Source organism: Mandrillus leucophaeus, unplaced genomic scaffold (genome assembly GCF_000951045.1).
Source record: "Mandrillus leucophaeus isolate KB7577 unplaced genomic scaffold, Mleu.le_1.0 Scaffold377, whole genome shotgun sequence".
Lineage (NCBI taxonomy): Eukaryota > Metazoa > Chordata > Mammalia > Primates > Cercopithecidae > Mandrillus > Mandrillus leucophaeus.
The window spans coordinates 1,542,057-1,562,962 of record NW_012103998.1 but is presented as its reverse complement, the minus strand read 5'-3'; the positions used below and the strand labels follow the sequence as shown (position 1 = coordinate 1,562,962).

The following is a 20,906-nucleotide window of genomic DNA, read 5'->3' as shown; positions in this document are numbered from 1 at the left end:
GTCTCAAACTCCTGACCTCAAGTGATCCACCTGCCTTGGCCTCCCAAAGTGCTGGGATTACAGGCGTGAGCCACTGCACCCACCTGGATCTGATATCTTTATGTAGGGCCTGCAGGGAGTAGGACTGGCAAGAAATGCCAGTAGTGTAGGACTTGGATGAAATATTTTCTTGAAGAGCTTTCTTCAGCAAAAATTTGGGGTTTTCCTGTCTATTTTTGTTTATTTTTATTGCAAAAATGTTTCAGCCACCAGAACAATCTTAGCACAACCAAAGTTTCTTGGATGTTTTTCATTTAGCAAAATTCTTTCTGGTGTTATGATACGTGTTTTCTGTCAGCTAAAACTTACAGGAATAGTGAACCACAAAGATTTCCTGAGGAGCTCCCACATGCTGTGTCTGAGGTTTCTCGTATTTCTTTTGGCCTCAATAACATTCTCCAATACTTCGAAATTATAGTTTGAGTCCAGTGTTAATGATTTCTCTTCAAAAAAAACAAATAAAACATTTGTGGTTTTATTTTGCTTGAACCAAGGAAAAGTCATAATAGAGACAACTACCTACTCTGCTTTACCCTCCACACAAAAACACCCCTTTCTAAAGCTGCCATATAATACTTTATGAAAAATAAACATTTCCCTGTATTTATTAGTGTATAAGCCTAATATCCCAAAACCTCTAAATATAGTGGTCAGAACAGTTGCAATAGGGAGCCCCCCCTTGCTGTAAAAGAAAAAAAAAGTCAAAATAAATTATCTTATGTTGGATGATCAGGTTTTAATAATAAGACATTATTTGCCTTTTTCACTCCCATTCTCATGTGCATGTACAGAGTACAAAAAGCTCATCAGATGGTTGCATATTCTATATTAACATTTAGCTATTTGAAACTATTACTTGTTGTTTTGGTATGGCTATTCCTCTTTGATGCTACAATGATCAGAAAAGACTTAAAATACTTCTGGCTTTCCAACTATATTATTTGTGTAAGCCTTGATTTTTCTGTATACTTCACCCAAAACAATAAATTGCAACACATTGAATGCGGAAGCAGATATAAGTATCCAGCAATTTTCTATTAAGCCAAACAATAAAGAGATTTGCAAAAAGTGTAAAACAATCTGTTCTTCTCTAGGAATTTTTTTCATTTTGGAGAATTTTTTCATTAAACACATGTTTAACATTGTAACAGGTTTATTGCTATTTTCAAGTAAAATGGTAATTTTTTTTTAAATTTTAGTTTTGAGTTCTAATATGATATCATTAGATGTCCATGTAAACAAAAGCTCTTTGGGGCTCTCAATAATTTTTTAGATTATAAGGAGAGCTGAGACCAAAAATTTGAGAACTACTGGTCAGGATATGGTTTTCTGAGATCTATTAAATAATACACAAGTTATTTGACAGTTTCAGAGAAAAACTGATAGCAATTTTATTCCTAAACATTTTTAAAGAATTAATGTAAACTTAATGAATAGAACTTGAGTGTTCATAGTGTTCATACAGTATCTGGGTTTACATGTGTTAGGAAGTGATGTGATTTGCACTAACAGCCAAAAATAGAAAATGCAAATATGAAATATAACTAGTAGAAAATAGAAAAATAGAAAAATGCAAATATGAAATATAACTAGTAGATAACTAGAAATTACATTTTATTGAACCTGCAGTACATTCACCTCAGTCTCCAAAGGTTGTCTTCTATGAAACTTTGTCAAATACTTTGTTACATACAGTCATAAAACAAAGTATGGTGATCACCCTGGTAAGCCAGATTTCTCCAGAACTGTAAAACAGTGCTTTCTGAGATAAAACTGATCTGTTACTAAAGATGGGGAAGAAACCAAAACTACTGAGGAATCACTCATAGTTATATAGCACAAATGGATGTGCCACACCTTTAACAAGAAGCCTGTGAAACCAGTCAAAAAGTTAATGGGAAGTTTTATTTGGAGAAAAGGCAGAATAAGCTACTGGTAGAATTTGCTGTATCACATGATACTGTTGGATATGATCTGTGATATACAAGGTGAGTGATTAATGTGCTGTTGTTGTGAAATGTGAAATAGCAAGTGTTCCAGATTATGGTGATCTGAACTGAGTATGTATATGTGCCCTCAGCTTATATACAGAACATATTTGAAGAACAAAATATTCTTGTTTCTCTTCTGATTATCATTTAAAAAAAAATCTATACTATATTTTGTTATTTTGTGATCTGTGACATAAAGTGAAAAAGGAAAGGACATTAGGGTCAGTGATGAGAGTATTAGCTATGTGTGCAGTAAAAAAGGGCATTATAATCTCAATAAAAAGTTTGTACTCATCTCAACTCTCTAAGTCTCTTGCCGAGAACACTTAGCAGTCAAGAATATGTCTCCTGGTTTTGACTGAGTCTTTTATTAGAAGAGGAGGACATGATGGCTTGCACCTGTAGTCCCAGCTACTCAAGAGGCTGAAGCCAGAGGACAGCCTGAGCCCAGGAGTTCTAGGCCAGCCTGGACAATACAGTGAGACCCTATCTAAAAAAAAAAGAGAGAGAAAGAGAGAGAGAGAAAGAAAGAGAAAAAGAAAAAAAGAAAACAAAAAGAACAGGAGTCAGCAAATTAAGGTTTTTGAGCCGGATTTGCCACTGTGACCTGTACCCCCATTTTTGTATGGCAGGTTTTTAAAATGTTTTTAAATAGCTAGGGAAAATATCAAAAGAATATTTTGTGACATGTGAAAATTATATGAAGTTCAAATTTCAGTGTCTATAAATAAAGTTTTATTGGGACATAGCCATACTCATTAGTTTATGTATTGGCTGTGTCTGTTTTCTCACTACAGCAGCAGACTTGATTAGTTGTGACAGAGACCATATGGCTTGCAGAGTTGAAATATTTACTATCTGGCCTTTTACCGAAAAAGGCTGTTGACCCAGAGTTAGAGTAACTTCCCTTTGATCCATCTTATTTATTGTTCTTCCCCATGGGAGTTCATTTGAAGAAAGGGTTCTACTGCCTTAAAAACAATGTTTTTTTTTAAAGTATGTAAGGTCAGCCCAAACAAATGAACTGGCATTCTTGTTCTCTTGCCCCCACTGGGGCAAGAGCAGGGTGGGGTTCACAGTTCACTTTGAAAATGCAGATTCAGTAATTCAAGGTAATATTTGAATATACATTATGGGTGATATCAAGATTAACCATTTGTGCTGCCAGAAATTTTAAATCTGGTAGAGGAATAAGAAACATATTTTCCTTATATTACTTTTTAAAAAATATTTTCTTAAAAAAAGAGATTAAACATAGCTTAAAAGAAAGGCATTTGACTCAATTCCTGTTCTCTCAAATTGTTATTCCACAAATTGCTACCAGTCCAGCAGATTCCCACTCTTCCTCAGTCTTCTGAATGCAAGAATATATTCCCTAAATGTCTTGGTCTATCTTAGCTCTCTCTCCTGTTTTCATAGTATCCAAATACTTTCCTGACATTGTTAATTTGCTCGGTTGTATTTGTACTGAACTGTAAGTAACTTTTTGGTGTCTTCCTTAATAGACATGGAAAGGACTGTTTCTTATTTTAAGTAATATAGTATTATCCTGCTTTTTCTAACTGAGTGAACCTGTTTCCTCATCTGTGGAATTGGAATAAAAATAATAATGATGGTGATAATAATACCTTTTATTGTTGTGAACCTTAACCTAGAAGATGAAAGTAAAATACTTAGTTAAGAATTTTTTTTTTTTCTGTTGTTTTATCTCTGAAACCTAATTACAGTCTTTTTGGAGATTTAAATATTTCATTGAATGGAATCAAGATTTATTTATTTATTTATTTATTTATTTATTTTTGTGAGACAGAGTTTTGCTCTGTCACCCAGGCTGGAGTGTAATGGCGTAATCTCGGCTTACTTCAACCTCCGCCTCCCAGGTTCAAGCCATTCTCCCACCTCAGCCTCCTGAGTAGCTGAGATTACAGGCACCCGCCATCAAGACCGGGTAATTTTTGTATTTTAAATAGAGACAGAGTTTCACCATGTTGGCCAGGCTGGTCTTGAACTCCTGACCTCAGATAATCTGCCTGCCTCAGCCTCCCAAAGTGTTGGGATTACAGGTGTGAGCCACTGCGCCCAGCCAAGATTTATTTTTAAACATGTCACCAACTGTATGCTTTAGAGAAGGTTGAAAGTTAAAATTAAAGCTTGCTGTTCAGAAATAGTTGTCCAGTAGATTTTCATCCAGTAGTGACATTGATATTTCTGTTCAATAGAGTTGGGGTGATTTTTTTTTTGGGTCTGTTCCAAAAATCTGTGCTCTTTCCAATAGCTTATATATAGTTAAAAGTATAAATGGAGCGCTTACTATGTGGCAAGGACTGTTCCAGCTGCCTTATATTAATTTAATTTTCATAAGAACTCTATGAACTAAGTGCTGTTACTGCTATTTTTAGATGAGACAGCTGATGCATAAAAGGATTATACATTTCCCGGTTACTTAGCTAGTAAGAGGCAGAGTTGGGATTTGAATCTGTAGATTGGTTTTTGTTTGTTTTGAGACGGAGTTTTGCTGTTGTCACCCAGGCTGGAGTGCAGTGGTGTGATCTCGGCTCACTGCAACCTCTGCCTCCTGGGTTCAAGCGATTCTCCTGCCTTAGCCTCCTGAGAAGCTGGGATTACAGGCACATGCTTGGCTAATTTTTATATTTTTGGTAGAGTCAGGTTTCACCATGTTGGCCAGGCTGGTCTGAAACTCCTCACCTCAGATGATCCACCCACCTTGTCCTCCCAAAGTGCTGGGATTACAGGCGTGAGCCAGTGCGCCCAGCAGATTGTATTCTTAACCTCTATGTTCTAATGCTTTTGTAAGCCATACTGTGTCCTATTTGTCATATGCTCGTATGTGAGATATAGCTTATCTAAGGTAACATTCTTGAAGAGTTTTAAGTTTGTTCACAGTGCTGAGCATATGGTAGATAATAGGTATTTGTGCTTGAATGAATTAAGAAATATGGGATGATAAAAATTATAATTCATACAATGTAATCATTGTTTAAGTATTCTTGGCTTTGAGTAATAACATTGTCGTTTGAGTTATCTGTAACTAACATTGGCTATTCTGAAGCAGTTTACTCTAAGACTGTTAACAATTGGGGCAATGAAATTGCTTAACAATCTATTTACATTTCTAAATTCATTTTTTCTTGCTGGTACTCACTCAAAAAGAAATCTGTGTGTTTTATTTAGAGTTTTTCCTTTTTTGGGTTCCTCTGTTGAATCGTTTGTTGATTTGTTTGTGTTAAATGGCATTGTATTATAACAGATAATTCAGTTCTTATAGAAGAAACCTTAAAGAATTGGGACATACTGGTTACAATAGTGAAGGTCTGGTATTAAGTTTGGCCTCCGAAACTTCTGAAATAGTAATGTTCTTGAAATATGCTTTATTTTGTGTATTTTTCAGAATTCTCCACTTTACCAATACTTACAGGATCTGGGACACACAGACTTTGAAATATGTTCTTCTTTGTCACCAAAAACAGAAAAATGCACAACAGAGGGACAACAAAAGCCTCCTACAAGAGTCCTACCAAAAGTAAGAAAGCATGCTCATTCTTTCTGGCTGAATCTTTTGCACTTTACCTTACTGGCTATTTAGATACTTCTTAAGCACTTCCATATCCTCCCTCACACTGGTAAGACTATTTATTTCATCAATAGTACAAAACTTTCTTTTTAGATAAACATGAATCCTTACTGCTTTGGAATATTTTGTAGGTAATTTATATCCAGTGAGGAAATAATTTGGTAGAGAATTAAAATACATTACTTATTTAAATATTGATGCTCTCCAAACAGAACCGGAAAAAATATACTAAAACTTTAATGAGAGCACAACTAATAGGAATCCTCTACTAACTGGATTTTTTCTCTTTAAATCTTTTTTTTTTTTTTCAAAGTATGAATTACAAGAAAGCAAATTGATATTTCTTAAACACAGTTTCAGGGGTATATAATGGAGTGAGTATAACTTCTGGTACCTTTTTTAATCTATAGAATTAAATACATTTATACAGTAAATATCTCATAGTCAATGTCCAGCATTGTGAAGCTGAGATACTAGAAAAATCTCCATTAATTATGTTGTACAAAATGCATTTTCTAGATTCATTTATGTCCTGCTAGCCATGTTTACTAAGATGAGAAATTTATGGTCCAGGCGCGGTGGCTCACGCCTGTAATCCCAGCACTTTGGGAGACCAAGGCGAGTGGATCACCTGAGGTCAGGAGTTTGAGACCAGCCTGGCCAACATGGTGAAATCCTGTCTCTACTAAAAATAGAAAAATTATCTGGGCGTGGTGGCGGGCGCCTGTAATCCCAGCTACTCAGGAGGCTGAGGCAGGAGAATCGCTTGAACCTGGGAGGCGGAGGTGGCAGTGAACCGAGATCATGCCATTGCACTCCAGCCTGGGCAGCAAGAGCAAAACTCGGTCTCAAAACATAAAAAAATAAAAATATTTACTCTGTTTTTAGGTGAGACAGTTGAAGCATAGGAGGATTATAAATTATCATAGGTTACTTAGCTTGTGAGAGGTGGAGTTGGGATTAGAACCTGTAGTTTACTCCCAGAGTTTATGTTCCTAACCTCTGTGTACCTGTCTACTACATTTTAGTTTTAACCAAAGGAATTGTAATTTAATAGAAAAAATATAACCAAATTTCCTCATTCCTTGAGCATTCTAGTTTAATCAGGGTTTTATCACTATTGAGAAGAGCATGTAAAGCTTTCAATTAGTCATTTACAGGGAAAGTATGGATTGGCATAAGGATCCTTTCCCCAATCTTCTTACAAAGACACCTAAAATGTAAGGTAACCAAGCTGGCCCATTTGTAACAGCCAAGTAAACACTAGAGAATTTTTCGACTAACACCCAGAAGGTGAGAGTTAGAATTAGAGTTCGCATGGATCAGAACCAGTTTTCCTAGTCCTCCATTGATACCATTTCTTCCCTGTGCCCTTTTTAAGTATAAATGTTCCTGGGAAGGGGTTTGTATATAATAGGCTATTTAATAAGCTTGGATTTGAGGTTACTTGGCAACACAAAACAAAGAATGGCCAGGGGATAGTCTTAGAGCAGCAGATGGTCATTTACCTCTAATTTTTTGTTTTGTTTTGTTTTGATACAAACTTGGGTTTTATGGGTATTATTGTCATTTATGACAAGTATTTTTATATTTAGAAATGTTGTTGCTAGTTTATAAATAAGTCAAATGAGAGTTTAAAATTGAATCCCCTCAGAAATCGAGGAACAATAAAAAGCATAGCCAGAGGTTGTTTTAAAAAATTACCAGGCTGGGCACAAAGGCTCATGTCTATAATCCCAGCACTTTGGGAGGCCAAGGCGGAAGGACCGCTTGAGCCCAGGTGTTGGAGACCCGCCGGGGCAACATAGCAAGACCCTGTCTCAAAAAAATTATCGTATGTCTAGAAAGTTTGTTTTGTCTTCATTTTATGTATGTATGTATGTATGTATTTATTTATTTGAGATGGGGTCTTCCCCTATCACCCAGGCTGGAGTGTAGTGGTATGATTACAATTCACTGCAGCCTTCACTTTCTGGGCTCAAGTGATCCTCCCACCTCTGCCTCCCACGTACCTGGGACCACAGACATGTGCCACCATGCCCAGCTAATTTTGTTCTTTATTTTTTGTAGAGATTTAAAAATTGCCACTCACTGTGTTGCCCAGGTTGGTCTCAAACTCCTGACTTCAAGCAATCCTCCTACCTTGGCCTTACAGGTGTGAGCCACCACACCCAGTCATATTGCACATTTCTAAGACAAGTTTTTAACTGTAGGATCTATGTTTTTCTAAAATGAAGTTTTTTCCTTTTTTTGTGTGTTTTGTTTTGTTTTGTTTTGTTTTTGTTTTTGAGACGGAGTCTCACTCTCGCCCAGGCTGGAGTGCAGTGATACGATCTTGGCTCACTGCAACATCCATCTCCCAGGTTCAAGTAATTCTGCCTCAGCTTCCCAAGTAGCTGGGATTATAGGCACAGGCCACCACGCCCAGCCAAGTTTTGTATTTTTAGTAGAGACAGGGTCTTACCATGTTGGCCAGGCTGGTCTTGAACTCCCAACCTCAAGTGATCTGCCTACCTCAGCCTCCCAAACTGCTGGGATTACAGGAGTGAGCAACCGTGCCCGACCAATTTTTTTCCTAATTTGGGGAGAGCTAAATTTTAGAAAACTTGTTGTATTGTTTAGCTCATTGTCAGGGAATGTATGTTTACAATCGCTCCCAAAATTCTTTTCAAGGAATGAAGTATCAATTACTTCCTCTGAAAAGCTATTTTTCTATGAGTTCTTAATGAAACCATCTTTAGCCTCTTTTTTAACTTTACTTTTGCATATGCTTATTAGTAGTTGTTAAGTAGTCTGCCCTGATATTCTTACTATGAATATTCATTCTGTCTCTTTTTCTGGTTTCTTTTCCTATGATTATTCTTAAATTCATTCCGTAGAGTTTTAGCAGCAGGCTTCTTGTTGGCTTGGTGTCTTCTCTGGGGATCTCATCTACTTTCTTGCCACTTATGTCCGTTCTTCAGTCTTTGCTGAGTTCCAGTTGCTTCTTAGACATTTTCATCTGCATGTGCCCCACAAAGCTCAGATTCAACTTGTCTAAAATAGGACTTCCTCAGACACCCCCAAAACAAACAAGCTAAAAAATATTCTTTTTAATAGTCCAAAATCACCACCCTCTCAGATACCCCTAAAACAAACAAACAAAAAAATGTTCTTTTAAATAGTCCCAAATCACCATACTCTCAGTTACCATACCATTTCCAATCGTGCTGACATAGCCTTGGTCATCAAGTGATACATCAGGTCAGCTTCTATGTCTCTTTAACTCTTATTCATGATCATTTTTGTACTCATTACCTAATTTAAAGGCCTTTATTGTTATTTAGCTGGGTTATTAATTTTTTTTTTTTAATTTTTTGAGATGGAGTCTCGCACTGTAGCCCAGGCTGGAGTGCAGTGGTGCGATCTCAGCTAACTGCAACCTCTGCCTCCTGGGTTCAAGCGATTCTCCTGCCTCAGCCTCCTGAGTAGCTGGGATTACAGGTGCCCGCCACCACGCCCAGCTGATTTTTTGTATTTTCAGTAGAGACAGGGTTTCACTATGTTGGCCAGGTTGGTCTCGAACTCCTGACCTCATGATCCACCCACCTCGACCTCCCAAAGTGCTGGGATTACAGGCAGGAGCCACCGCCCCCAGCCTTGAATATCCTCTTACTCATGCTTCTTGTCTACAATCATTCCCTGCCAGTTTAGCCTCTGCACTATTGCCAATTATTTTTCTTTATTGTTTTGCTTCCTTGCATAAAAATCTTTTGTAGCTCCTCACGACCTACAGGATAATATTCATACTATTATAGTGTATAAGACTAAGATCCTTTAAAACCTATCTCAGTGTACCTTTTTAACTTCCTTACTAATTCCTTCTTCCCTTGAGTCATAACTGTCCTGGCATGCGCCACCATCCCTGTGGCATGTGTTTTCATGGCTCTTTCCTTCATCTTCTTCCCTTAACTGAAGTATTCTTCTCTCTTTTTTTTTTTTGAGACGCAGTTTCGCTCTTGTAGCCCAGGCTGGAGTGCAATGGCGTGATCTCGGCTCACCACAACCTCTGCCTCCTGGGTTCAAATAATTCTCCTGCCTCAGCCCCCTGAGTAGCTGGGATTACAGGCATGCATCACCATGCCTGGCTAATTTTGTATTTTTCATAGAGACGGGGTTTCTCCATGTTGGTCAGGCTGGTCTTGAACCCCCGACCTCAGGTGATCTGCCCGCCTCGGCCTCCCAAAGTGCTGGGATTACAGGCATGAGCCACCGCGCCCAGCCCGTTCTTCCTTTCTTTGTTGAATTCCTACTCATCCATTAGGACTGAGCTCCAGTGTTAGCTCCTCTCTGACCTCTTCTTTTCCAATACTTTTTCAGACTTTACATTGATTGTAATTCTGTATATTGTCTCTTCTTCTATACTAAGTTCTTGAAAACAACAGTTACATGTATTTATCTTTTTTCCCATGACCCTTTGCAGTACCTGGGATATAGTAATCACTCAATGAATATAAACTGCACTTACTGGCATGCTCAAGGAATGGGCTATTAAGGTAAATTGAATTTTTGGTTGATTCAGTAGTAAAACTTTTTTATCAATATATGATAGTTTTTCTAAAATGGTCAAAGTATCTTTTTGACTTAGTATTGTGGAATGAAATGGTCTTAATATTTGAGAACTTGTAACCAGGTTCTCAAAAAGAAAAAGATTTTTCTTTCTGAAATAAATACTATCATCATGTTGATATAGTACATAGTCTTCCCAGGATAAATGGGCTGCTTCAGAATGACTTCTACCTGTTCTGTAAAAATCGGATTTTCAGGCCTCAATCCAAATGTATCGAATCACAATCTTTAGTTTGGGGGCCTGAGAATATGTTTCTAACTAAAATCTCCAGGTGATCCTGATATGCAACAAAATTTAAGAACTAATAAGGAGGCTGAGACATATTGACAAAGTACATAACCTGGACAATTTTTTTCTCCCTTTTCTGATAAAAATTCTCATTGATTGGAGGTAAGTAACTGGAAGTTTTTCTGCTGTTTGGGTATGCTTTAATAATCTTATACCATGTCATTCGTCTCCTTCAGCAAGGTATCCTGTTAAAAGTGGCTGAAACCATCAAAAGTTGGATTTTTTTTTCTCAGTGCAATAAGAAAGATGACTTACTTCACAAGTTGGTAAGTGGTCACTTCTTTTTGTCACTTTTCAGGGTTCTAGGTTATTAGTGAAAGAATTGGTGAATCAGAATTTGTTTTGCTATCAATTTGAGCAGTGATTGATTTTTACTAGAGATTCTGCAGTAACTCAGGATCTTTTAATTTGGGCTTACTTGTATTATTTATAGCTTTTAAAGAGGTTATTAGCCACTCAGAATGGAATATTCTGATAGTTATTGAAACTTTGTTAGATCGTGAATTTACTATTGCCCTCTTCCTCCATTGACAGGTATTCCTCTCTATAGGTGAAGGAATATGTCATTAGTGGGATCAATTTAATCTGTTAAATCACAGAATTTCCCAAAGACTCTAAACAGTCAACCTGAAAGGTCTTTGTGATTTTTGTGAGGTTTTGTTTTTTTCTACTCTCTGCTGTAACAGAACTCCAAAGGGGAAATAATTCAACCTTCTGACATCCTAACAATACAAAATCCAGGGAGTATAGCCTAAAAATTCAAGTTATGTGATTCTCATGGCTCCCAGAAGGAGTAAAGGAGTAATGTAGTTACAAGTAAGCAGGTTTCAGGATCTCTACTGGCCTGTGACCTTAAGAATTATCATTCTTGTACATTAACATTTGTAAAGAGATTGTTTACAAAGTGCTTTCACATTTTGATTTGGTAATCTAAACAACACTATAAGATTTAGTCTACTTCACTAATGAGAAAACCAAGGTTCAGACAATTCAGTTTTGTTTTAATAACTTACTGAGTGAATTGTCTAAAAATGTTCAGCTAGAAAGTGATAGAGCCAGAATTTGAATCCAGGTCTCTTGGATCCAAAGCCATGCTCTTTCTGCTATAGCATACGACCTCTCTAGCTCAAGTATTATTATTTTTTGACTGACTAAAATTACTTTTTTAGCAATCCAAATTGTCAAGTTCTTTGTTCAGGGTTTCATCTTTGTTGAAGGTGTGTTGAGAAGGTCAATGAAGTGTCTTATCGTCTACATAGAATGTCATTTTTATCCAGGTGGAGCCATCTCATTCTTCAGTGATACTAGGACTGTGGTAAGGTATATGGATCCATATACATTTTTCTGTGATTTAGTCATAGTCTGCCTAGGCCTGGTCTTTTCATTCCTGATTCTGTGTCACTGGCCACATGTTTCATATGATGTTTCACTATAAAGTGCCAGCTTCTGTATGCATCCCTTTTGTGCCTACATTATGAAGAACTATAAGAATACTTACCTAAGGAATAGTTTACTAGTAATGGAATAAGAAATTGCCAGGTTGGCTTTTGGCGTGAGATTGCTTGACTTCTTCCCCTTGATTGTGACATATTTAAAATGTTGTTAGCTATATAATGAGGACTTCAGTAAGAATGTGGTGAACCATATATCAAACTAAGCCCATGTCCTCTTGATCAGGGTTATATGCCACTTTTAGAGAATAAGATTTTTAATATTAGGTGCATTTAGATATATTTTATTTATCTTCAGTAAAGAGAGTATCTCAATGAAATGCTGATCTTTCTTGAAGATATTGAAGCAGGCCCTCATTTCTTTTATGAGAATACTGGCAATTACTCTGTGATATCTGAACATTTTACTATTGTTCATTTTTATAGTATTTTTCTTAAGAATTAAAAAAATCCTTGATGGTAGTAGTAATAGCACTTTTTAAGTGCTTTTTAGCCTATAAAGTGCCTTCACACATGTTATCTCATTTGATCCGTATATCAAAAGCCCCATGATATTCCACAGTGATTAAGATCTTTAAAGAATACTGACACATGAATAAGTTTCCTTCTCCATCCCTAAGGAAAAAGAAATCAAAATCTCTTAATTTTTTATCTGTGCCTTCTCATAACCTTTCATTTCATCCAGGCAGAAAGGAATTCCTAAGTACTTTCTCATGCCACTTCCCTATTTAGATTCTAGAAAGATCTTCGTCAATCAAATCAAGTCCAAATTTGTCACGTCAGTACTAAAGAGTCTGCATAATTTGGCCCTAACCTACCTTTCCAGCTTTGTCCACCAGTATTTGTATCAATGATCCCAGTCTTCATTTTCCTTTATTCCATACTTACTCTGTATGTCTGTGTTTGTGCTTTTATACTGTGATGGAATTCTTTCTGGTTTTTTGTTTTTTTTTTCTTGATCCAATGGAATCTTTCAATAAGCACTCCTAGCTTTTTCTCAAAGTTTTCCCAAAACTTCAGCCTATTGTATCTCTTATTTTCTGCATCAACCTGGTAATAATTATGTTGTGTTCTGTAAGTTTTTATATTGTAATATATCCAACATGTGCTTTTCTTTATTGTTTTAATTATTGCATAGATAGTGACAACAGTAATGGCTAACATACAGTGCTTACTATGAGCCAAACACTCCTCTTGGTATTTTATAGATATTGACTTATTTAATCCTCGTAACAACCCTATGAAGTAGCTACTGTTATTATCCCAATTTTGCCAAAGAGGAAACTGGCACAGAGAGCCTATTAACATGCTTAAGTTGTGGAGCAAGAATATAAAGCTAGACACTAAGTCTTGGCACTCAGACTTGTTGAAAATGTGCCAGAGTTTACGTAGTACACATCCCAGGAGCATAGAGCCTCCAGCCATGCCGGTGATACTTGCTAATACTTAAATCGATCAGAATTAGCACCTTTTCAGTTTCTTCATTTGTTTGAGACCTGGATCTGGGCTTCCCAGTCCAAATAGGACTGTCATGACATGTTTCTTAATTTGCAGGTGTCAATTTTTCTGGTACTTTGATTGTTACATTGTAACACGGTTAACATGTTTTCTGCAGTTCTTATTTTTTGTAATCAAAGAGTAATATATAATTTTACATTTTATCCTTAAGAAAGATACTTAATTCATTAATCTGATTCAATTTAAACAGCTATAGTAATCAGAATGTAGTTCAAGTTTTTCCTCTATATGAGGCAGTCTAATCACTAAGATAACACTGTTTTAGTTATTTGGAGTGTCTTGGTGCCTTTCAAGTTCATTTGTATGCATAGATGATTGTAGGTTGTTGGTTGATCACTTTTTTTTTTTTTTTGTGAAGACTGAGTCTCATTCTACTGTTCAGGCTGCAGTACAGTGGCACCATCCTGGCTCACTACAACCTCTGCCTCCCAGGCTCAAGCAATTCTTGTGCCTCAACCTTATAAGTAGCTGAGACTACAGGTGCACACCACCAAACCTGGCTAATATGCTGGTCTTGAACTCCTGGCCTCAAGTAATCTGCCCACCTTAACCTCCCAAAGTGCTGGGATTATAGGGGTGAGCCACCGTGCCCAGTCGGTTTGTCACATTCTTAAATCAGATATTCCTAAAGCTGTTAATACTTCCTCTAAGCATGTTGGTTTTGGGGAGGTGTTATCCCAGTTTTACACGAAGTCTGATGCCAGGGAATGGTGTTAAAGAAAGTGAATAACTGATTACGCCGAGTGTCTGTAAAGAGAGAGCACTGCCGTTGAATATTACTGGCTTTTCCAGTCTCTGTCAGCCTTGGCCTTCAACTAGTTAGGCTTCTTCAAAGTTACCTTATATGTATGTACATAGAAGTCTCATAAAAGGTATGGTTTAAAGCTTTTGTAGCAAAAGTTTGATTTTTAATACTTGCATTGAATATGGCTGTGTCTAATTGGGGAACCAAATAGTAAGATCAATTTCAGAGATTACTCGAAAAGCTACCATGCCCCATCTCCTGCGCTCCTTTTTTCTCCCCTCTGAACAATAGTATAAAGGGAATTGTGTTGCTCTGTCTTTGTGAAAGTGGGGTGGGATGTCAAATTAAGTGGTTCCTAATGTTAGAATCGGAATTGTAGGAAGAGAAAAGAGGCAATTGTTCCAATATGAAACATAAAAGTGCTGCAGAGATACATACAGAGTGTGTCAGTAGATGGTAAAAAAAAAAGCCATGTCAGGCTAAAAGAAAGATCAACATTCCTTTGAGAAGATGCTCTCTTTTTGGACTGAAGATAAATAAAATATATCTAAATGCACCTAATATTAAAAATCTTATTCTCTAAAAGTGGCATATAACCCTGATCAAGAGGTCATGGGCTCAGTTTGATATATGGTTCACCACATTCTTACTGAAGTCCTCATTATGATCAGCTAGGGCTGGAATGTGTGGTGTGGGAATGATTAAATTAACTAAGAGCAAACCTGTTGCCTTCACACCCTAGAGCTAGTGGGTTTTACTTTAATTGCTAATGGCCTTGTCCATCGTTCTCTTTATTTTTATCATATAGTAGGATCACTCTAGTCCTAAATTTGTTTGTTTGGTTTTGGTTTTTTAATTATTTATTTATTTATTTATTTTTGAGACAGAATCTTGCTCTGTCACCCAGGTTGTAGTGCAGTGGCACAATCTCGGCTTACTGCAACCTCCGCCTCCTGGGTTCAGGAGATTGTCCTGCCTCAGCTTCCCGAGTAGCCGGGATTACAGGCATGTGCCACCATGCCCAGCTAATTTTTGTATGTTAGTAGAGATGGGATTTCACCATATTGGCCAGGCTGGTCTCGAATTCCTGACCTCAGGTGATCTGCCTGCCTTGGCCTCCCAAAGTGCTGGGACTACAGGCGTGAGCCACTGCACTTGGCCTCTATTTGTTTAAATTTAATGCAAAATACAGCTTTAAATTTTCTTTGGAGGCAGACTGTGCGGGGAAACACAACTACCAAATGCGTAGGATTTGAAATCAAAATTCTGGAAAGTTACTTAATTTCTTTGGGCTTTGGTGTTCTTCCCTATATAATGGAGAGGAGGATGATAAGGTACATCACAGGGTTACCGTGAGAATTCACCTGTCAGCCCTAGGAGTGCTACCTCATTTCTCACCTCTCTACCATGTGCGCTCTGTGCACAATCTATTAATAATATCATCTAGTACCGACAACTCACAGTTCCCTAAATTAGAAAGGCTTTTATCCTGTACCGTCCCACTTCTCCAACTCCTTTGGTTAATTCTTGTTCATCCTTTAAAACTTAGCTCAGGCTTCACCTCTTTTACTTTCTCAGACTTCATTACAGGCTTGGTCCCTCTATGCCATTTTCATAGTACTCTAGGTGTATTTCATCACGCTCCTTTGCATGTTATATTGCAACTGTTTACTTTTCGGGTCTCTTCATTAAACTATGAACTCTTTAAGAATATATCTTGTTCATTTTGTGTCTTCTGTGTCAAGCCTGGTGCATGGCTTATGGAAGGTATTCCTTGATAGGTGAATAGAAAGAAGAGAGGGAGAAATAAATGAGCTGGTATATGTGAAGGCGTTTTGTAAACTATAAAATGCTATGCAAATGTTAGTGTGATTTTACATTGTATTCCTTAATAGTGTATTTTTAAATATCTGAATATCCATTTTTAGGAGGCCTTGATCCTGCTAATAAAATTCTTAAATATTGACTGTATTGTTACAGCTTCAGGGACAGCATCTTTAATGTTATAGGATTATATTTTCCATGTTGTGCCCTAGCAATTTAATCAATTAGGCTTAACTAGACAGGTTTGTTAATCTGTAATTACTTTTCATCTTGTTATTAAAAATTTATATTTTACATCTGATGGCTCAATAATGTCTACCTCAATCTTTATTGTTTCACATTTACAGTGAAAATAAAACTCATCTATCATACTGAAGGTAGATTGGACTGTTGTTTCTTCTTGAAGTATCTTCTGAAAATAAACACCACTAAATTTTATTAGTACATTAAGAGTTTAGCGTTTAATGCAATATTATATATGTGTTAATACCTCTCTTCTGGTATTTTAATGGCAAGGATATTGGATTCCGACTCGACTCATTACATACCATCCTGCAACAGGAAGTCCTGTTACAAGAGGATGTGGAGCTGATTGAGCTACTTGATCCCAGTATCCTGTCTGCAGGGCAATCTCAACAACAGGAAAATGGACACCTTCCAACACTTTGCTCCCTGGCAACCCCTAATATTTGGTACTGTCGAGAAAACACCTATTCTTTGACTGCTTACATATAGAGCATTAGCAGAGGAAACCCATCCTCATGCTCTCCATTGTAAAGGCATAAACATTCTATACATTTAGCAGTACAATTAAAGTAACAATATGGGGGGGGAAGTACCTTTCTAAAATAAATACCATTTAAAGTGAAGCTAGGGGAAAAAATCCAATTTGGTTATTATATACTTCCAACTCACTAAAATTAGTTCTGTGTCCAGCAACCTAGCAAATGGGTATAACAAGTGCCAAAAAGTTACTCTGCCAGGTGTAGTGGCTTATGCCTGTAATCCCAACACTTTGGGAGGCTGAAGTGGTAGGATTGCTTAAGGCCAAGAGTTTGAGACCAGCTTGGGCAACATAGCAAAACCCCATCTCTACAAAACATAAAAAAATGTGTTCGCGTATGGTGGCATATGTCTGTAGACCTAGCTCCTTAAGATACTGATGTGGAAGGATTGCTTGAGCCCAGCAGTTGCAGAGTGCAGTGAGTCATGATCGCACCACTGCACTCCAGCCTGAGCAACAAAGCGAGACCCTGTCTCTAAGGGAATAAAAAAGAATTTCTTTTACTCATACACCTATGCACATATGTGCATGCAAGCCTATCCTTCTTTATGTTTCTTTATAATAGGTTTTATCATAACTATATTGTAGAGACACCAAGAATAGGATGGGACATGGAGGTAGGCAGTTGATTCTGGCTGTGTTGGCTGAGAAAAGATAACAGGGAACATGATTTGATGATTCAGACCATCCTAAAACTTTTCAACCTCTTGAACTATTTGGGTCTAGAGCAGAAGTCCCAGGCAATAATCTGTTAAAAGAAAAAAAAAGAATGTGTAGCAAAAAGGGATTATATATAAAGAATTATTGATTTCTTCTTCCTATTAAAGTACTTTATTAAATTTGGCATAGAAGGGAGGAATGAATCAAGAAGTACAGTAAATCACTGCTCAAACTGTTCAAGTTATATAGGCAGTTACATTCATTGGCCTTAAGGTTCTGTATTTATGTCTTCTCTGTCACACTGACAAATGCTTCACTCTCCAGTCACTCAGATATGATCATGAAGAAGTGAAGCATCTTATCCTTCAAAAATATGAGAATTTAAGGAGCTGATAGAAGGAACTATAGGTTTTTAAGAATTTGCTACTTTACTAAGTTTCCTTTACCCACAAATATAACCAGGCAACTATGAGACCTATAAATGATTTTAGAGTTTACTATTAATATATAAAAATATATGATGAGATTTTGCTTTATGGTATTACCAGTATTATCTAAAAAGTAAAGGATTCTAAAGGAAATTAGGGCAAATATTTATTTATTTACTTATTTTTTGAGACATGGTCTCACTCTGTTCCTTAGGCTGGAGCACAGTGGTGTGATGTTGGCTCACTACAGCCTCGGCCTGCTAGACTCAAGTGATCCTCCCACCCTAGCCTCCTAAGTACCTGGTACTATAGGAGCATGCCACCACAGCTGGCTAATTTTTGTGGTTTTTGCAGAGACAGGGTTTTGCCATGTTGCCCAGGCTGGTCTTGAACTCCTGTACTCAAGTGATCTGCCTGCCTTAGCCTCCCAAAGTGCTGGGATTACAGGTGCGAGCCCTGCACCTGGCCAGGGCAAATATTAATAAGAAATTGTGTGTGATTTTCTTTGCAATATGATTATAACTCTTTTCAAATATTGCTGATGTTTTTCAGATATTCTCAGACACATCCCCCTTATACTCCCCTCTTTCTTTTCTTTTCTTTTTTTTTTTTTTTTTTTGTGAGACAAGGTCCTGCTTTGTCACCCAGGCTGGAGTGCAGTGGCGTGATCTCGGCTTGCTGCAGCCTGCTCAAGTGATCCTTCCACCTCAGCCTCCTGTATAGCTGGGACTACGGGTACATGCCACCACACCCAGCTAATTTTTTAATGTTTTGTAGAGAAGGGGTCCCACTGTGTTGCCCAGGCTGGTCTCGAACTCCTGGGCTCAAGTGGTCCTCCCACCTGTGCCTCTCAAAGTGCTGAGATTACAGGCATGAGCCACTGTGCCTGGCCCCCTCTTTCTTATATATACACATTTTCACCAAAGCATTCATTGCTTTAAAGACGTATTTTAGTCTGTTAGACTTGTAATTGATACGAATTTAAAAATGTGTGCATATTTTTATTTCAATTAAAGCAGTATAAAAGTACAAACCTTGTCCATATCATGGTCTGTGTGTAATTATGTATATTCCAAATTAATGATGATGATTATTTAAAATTAGAGGACTTTATTCAAACAATTACTCATCAAATGTGTATCATTTCTAATTGGAAAAATGTGTACATATTCTTGATATAGTATGTGTTTCTATGCAAATGAAGTTTGATTTTAGGAAAAGGGATTTATAATATCTCTGAAATAGTATTTTTACTTTTAAATCTATAAAATTGTATTTTAAAATCTCTAATTTGCTTTTTAGGTTAAGGATTCCATATCTTATATTTTTTAAAAAGTGGTTTCAGAAGATGCCTATTGTTATATTTATTATCATTTTTATTAATGTCATAAAGAGAAATGTAGCAATTTCTTTGGGGTCACAGAAGAGGGGTTGGCTCAAATTAAAAGTAACTGTTTCAAACTTTTGGTAAAATCTTCACAGAAGACTTGGTGTCAGAGGAAGGTTTGAACGAATAGGATTGTGGTATTAAATATAAGATGACACCAGGCAAAAAGGAAAGAGAAGGAAGAGATTTTCTGGTTTACAATGCTTGGAGTTGAGGGCTGGGATGCTGATCTGACTCAAGACATGACCTGGGCCAACTTCTGAAGGATTTTGTAGACTGAGCTAATGAAGTTTGATTTTATCCTGCAGGCAACAGGTGGTATTTCTAGCTCCAGATTCTGTATATGTAGGAAGTGTAGAGGCCTTTTGTTGGTTCTGCCCAGCATTCAGTCACCACCTACAGATAATTTTGAGTTTCTTTTGTGAAATCAGCTTTATGTGATTCCAGAAGACACCTGTTTTCTTACCTAAACTTATCAGCTCGGACGTTAATACCTAAGCACTATTATCTAGTTGCGAGGTATTTTGAAAATCTTTCACATCACCTTCTTAAATGTCATATTTTTTTAAGTTATGCGTTACAAAGAAACTAGCATTTTATTTGTTTAGTAAACCTAAATTTAAATTTTGTTTTTACTGATTAAAGTAACTCATCTTTCTTTCTCTAATCTGATGCATATCATTTTCTTCCTTTCTTGTTCCCAGGGATCTCTCAATGCTATTTGCCTTCATTAGCTTGCTCATTATGCTTCCTACTTGGTGGATTGTGTCTTCCTGGCTGGTATGGGGAGTTATTCTATTTGTGTATCTGGTCATAAGAGCTTTGAGATTATGGAGGACAGCCAAACTACAAGTGACCCTAAAAAAATACAGTATTCATTTGGAAGATATGGCCACAAACAGCCGAGCTTTTACTAACCTTGTGAGAAAAGCTTTACGTCTCATTCAAGAAACCGAAGTGATTTCCAGAGGATTTACACTGTGAGTTCATTTTTTATTTTGTTGCTTAAATGATTATTTTCTACTCCGTAAAGGAGAATATTTATTACCTATTTTCATTTCTATGTTGCATTTATAGGAAAAAAGTGCTTTTCTCTTTAGTACTTACTAAAGTTAATTAATTGCTAAGTGAAGGAATAAATACATTATGTGCTAGATTTACTATCTAGTATGATTCTGTTATCTGCTTTGAGGAACTAAAGTACTTTGGAGATCCTGATTATTTCTGTATGTTACCATGTGATTATATGAGATAATATGTAGAGTGTGTCTAATACTGAACCTAACATGCAGTAGTTACCCAGTAAATGCTTGCTCCCATTACTCCGTTTCAAATGCCTTCTTTATGATAGACATATCTGCTATAAATGCATTTTGAAAACTCTTGATTTGTGCTAATAACTGTTCAGATAAATATTAGCAGATATTACAGCACCGAAATTCTCAGAGTATCATGCAAATAATGATGTTTTCCATTCTCACAAGAAATTAAATATTCACCAATCTAGCTGTAAGTATATTAAGCTATAGGATATACTGGCTGCTTAGTCTATTATTAGAGGGAAGGTTACATTTATTGAGCACCAAGTAT

General features: G+C 36.9%; 1 protein-coding gene across 7 annotated transcripts in view; it reads left to right on the top strand.

The window, feature by feature from the left end:
* Positions 1–20,906, top strand: part of VEZT (vezatin, adherens junctions transmembrane protein) — an 85,620-nt gene that overhangs the window by 31,727 nt on the left and 32,987 nt on the right. For 4 of the 7 annotated variants that reach the window (XR_001007165.1, XM_011990331.1, XM_011990328.1 and 1 more), the window contains 5 exons: positions 5,440–5,571; positions 10,085–10,157; positions 10,696–10,785; positions 16,574–16,749; positions 20,021–20,296. Coding sequence is in view for 6 of the 7 variants with exons in the window: in XM_011990331.1 (XP_011845721.1) it covers positions 10,134–10,157; positions 10,696–10,785; positions 16,574–16,749; positions 20,021–20,296 (566 nt within the window). In the remaining variant the exon portion in view is untranslated. The remainder of the gene's footprint in view (positions 1–5,439; positions 5,572–10,084; positions 10,158–10,695; positions 10,786–16,573; positions 16,750–20,020; positions 20,297–20,906) is intronic. The other 3 variants (XM_011990326.1, XM_011990332.1, XM_011990327.1) reach the window with 2 other exon arrangements.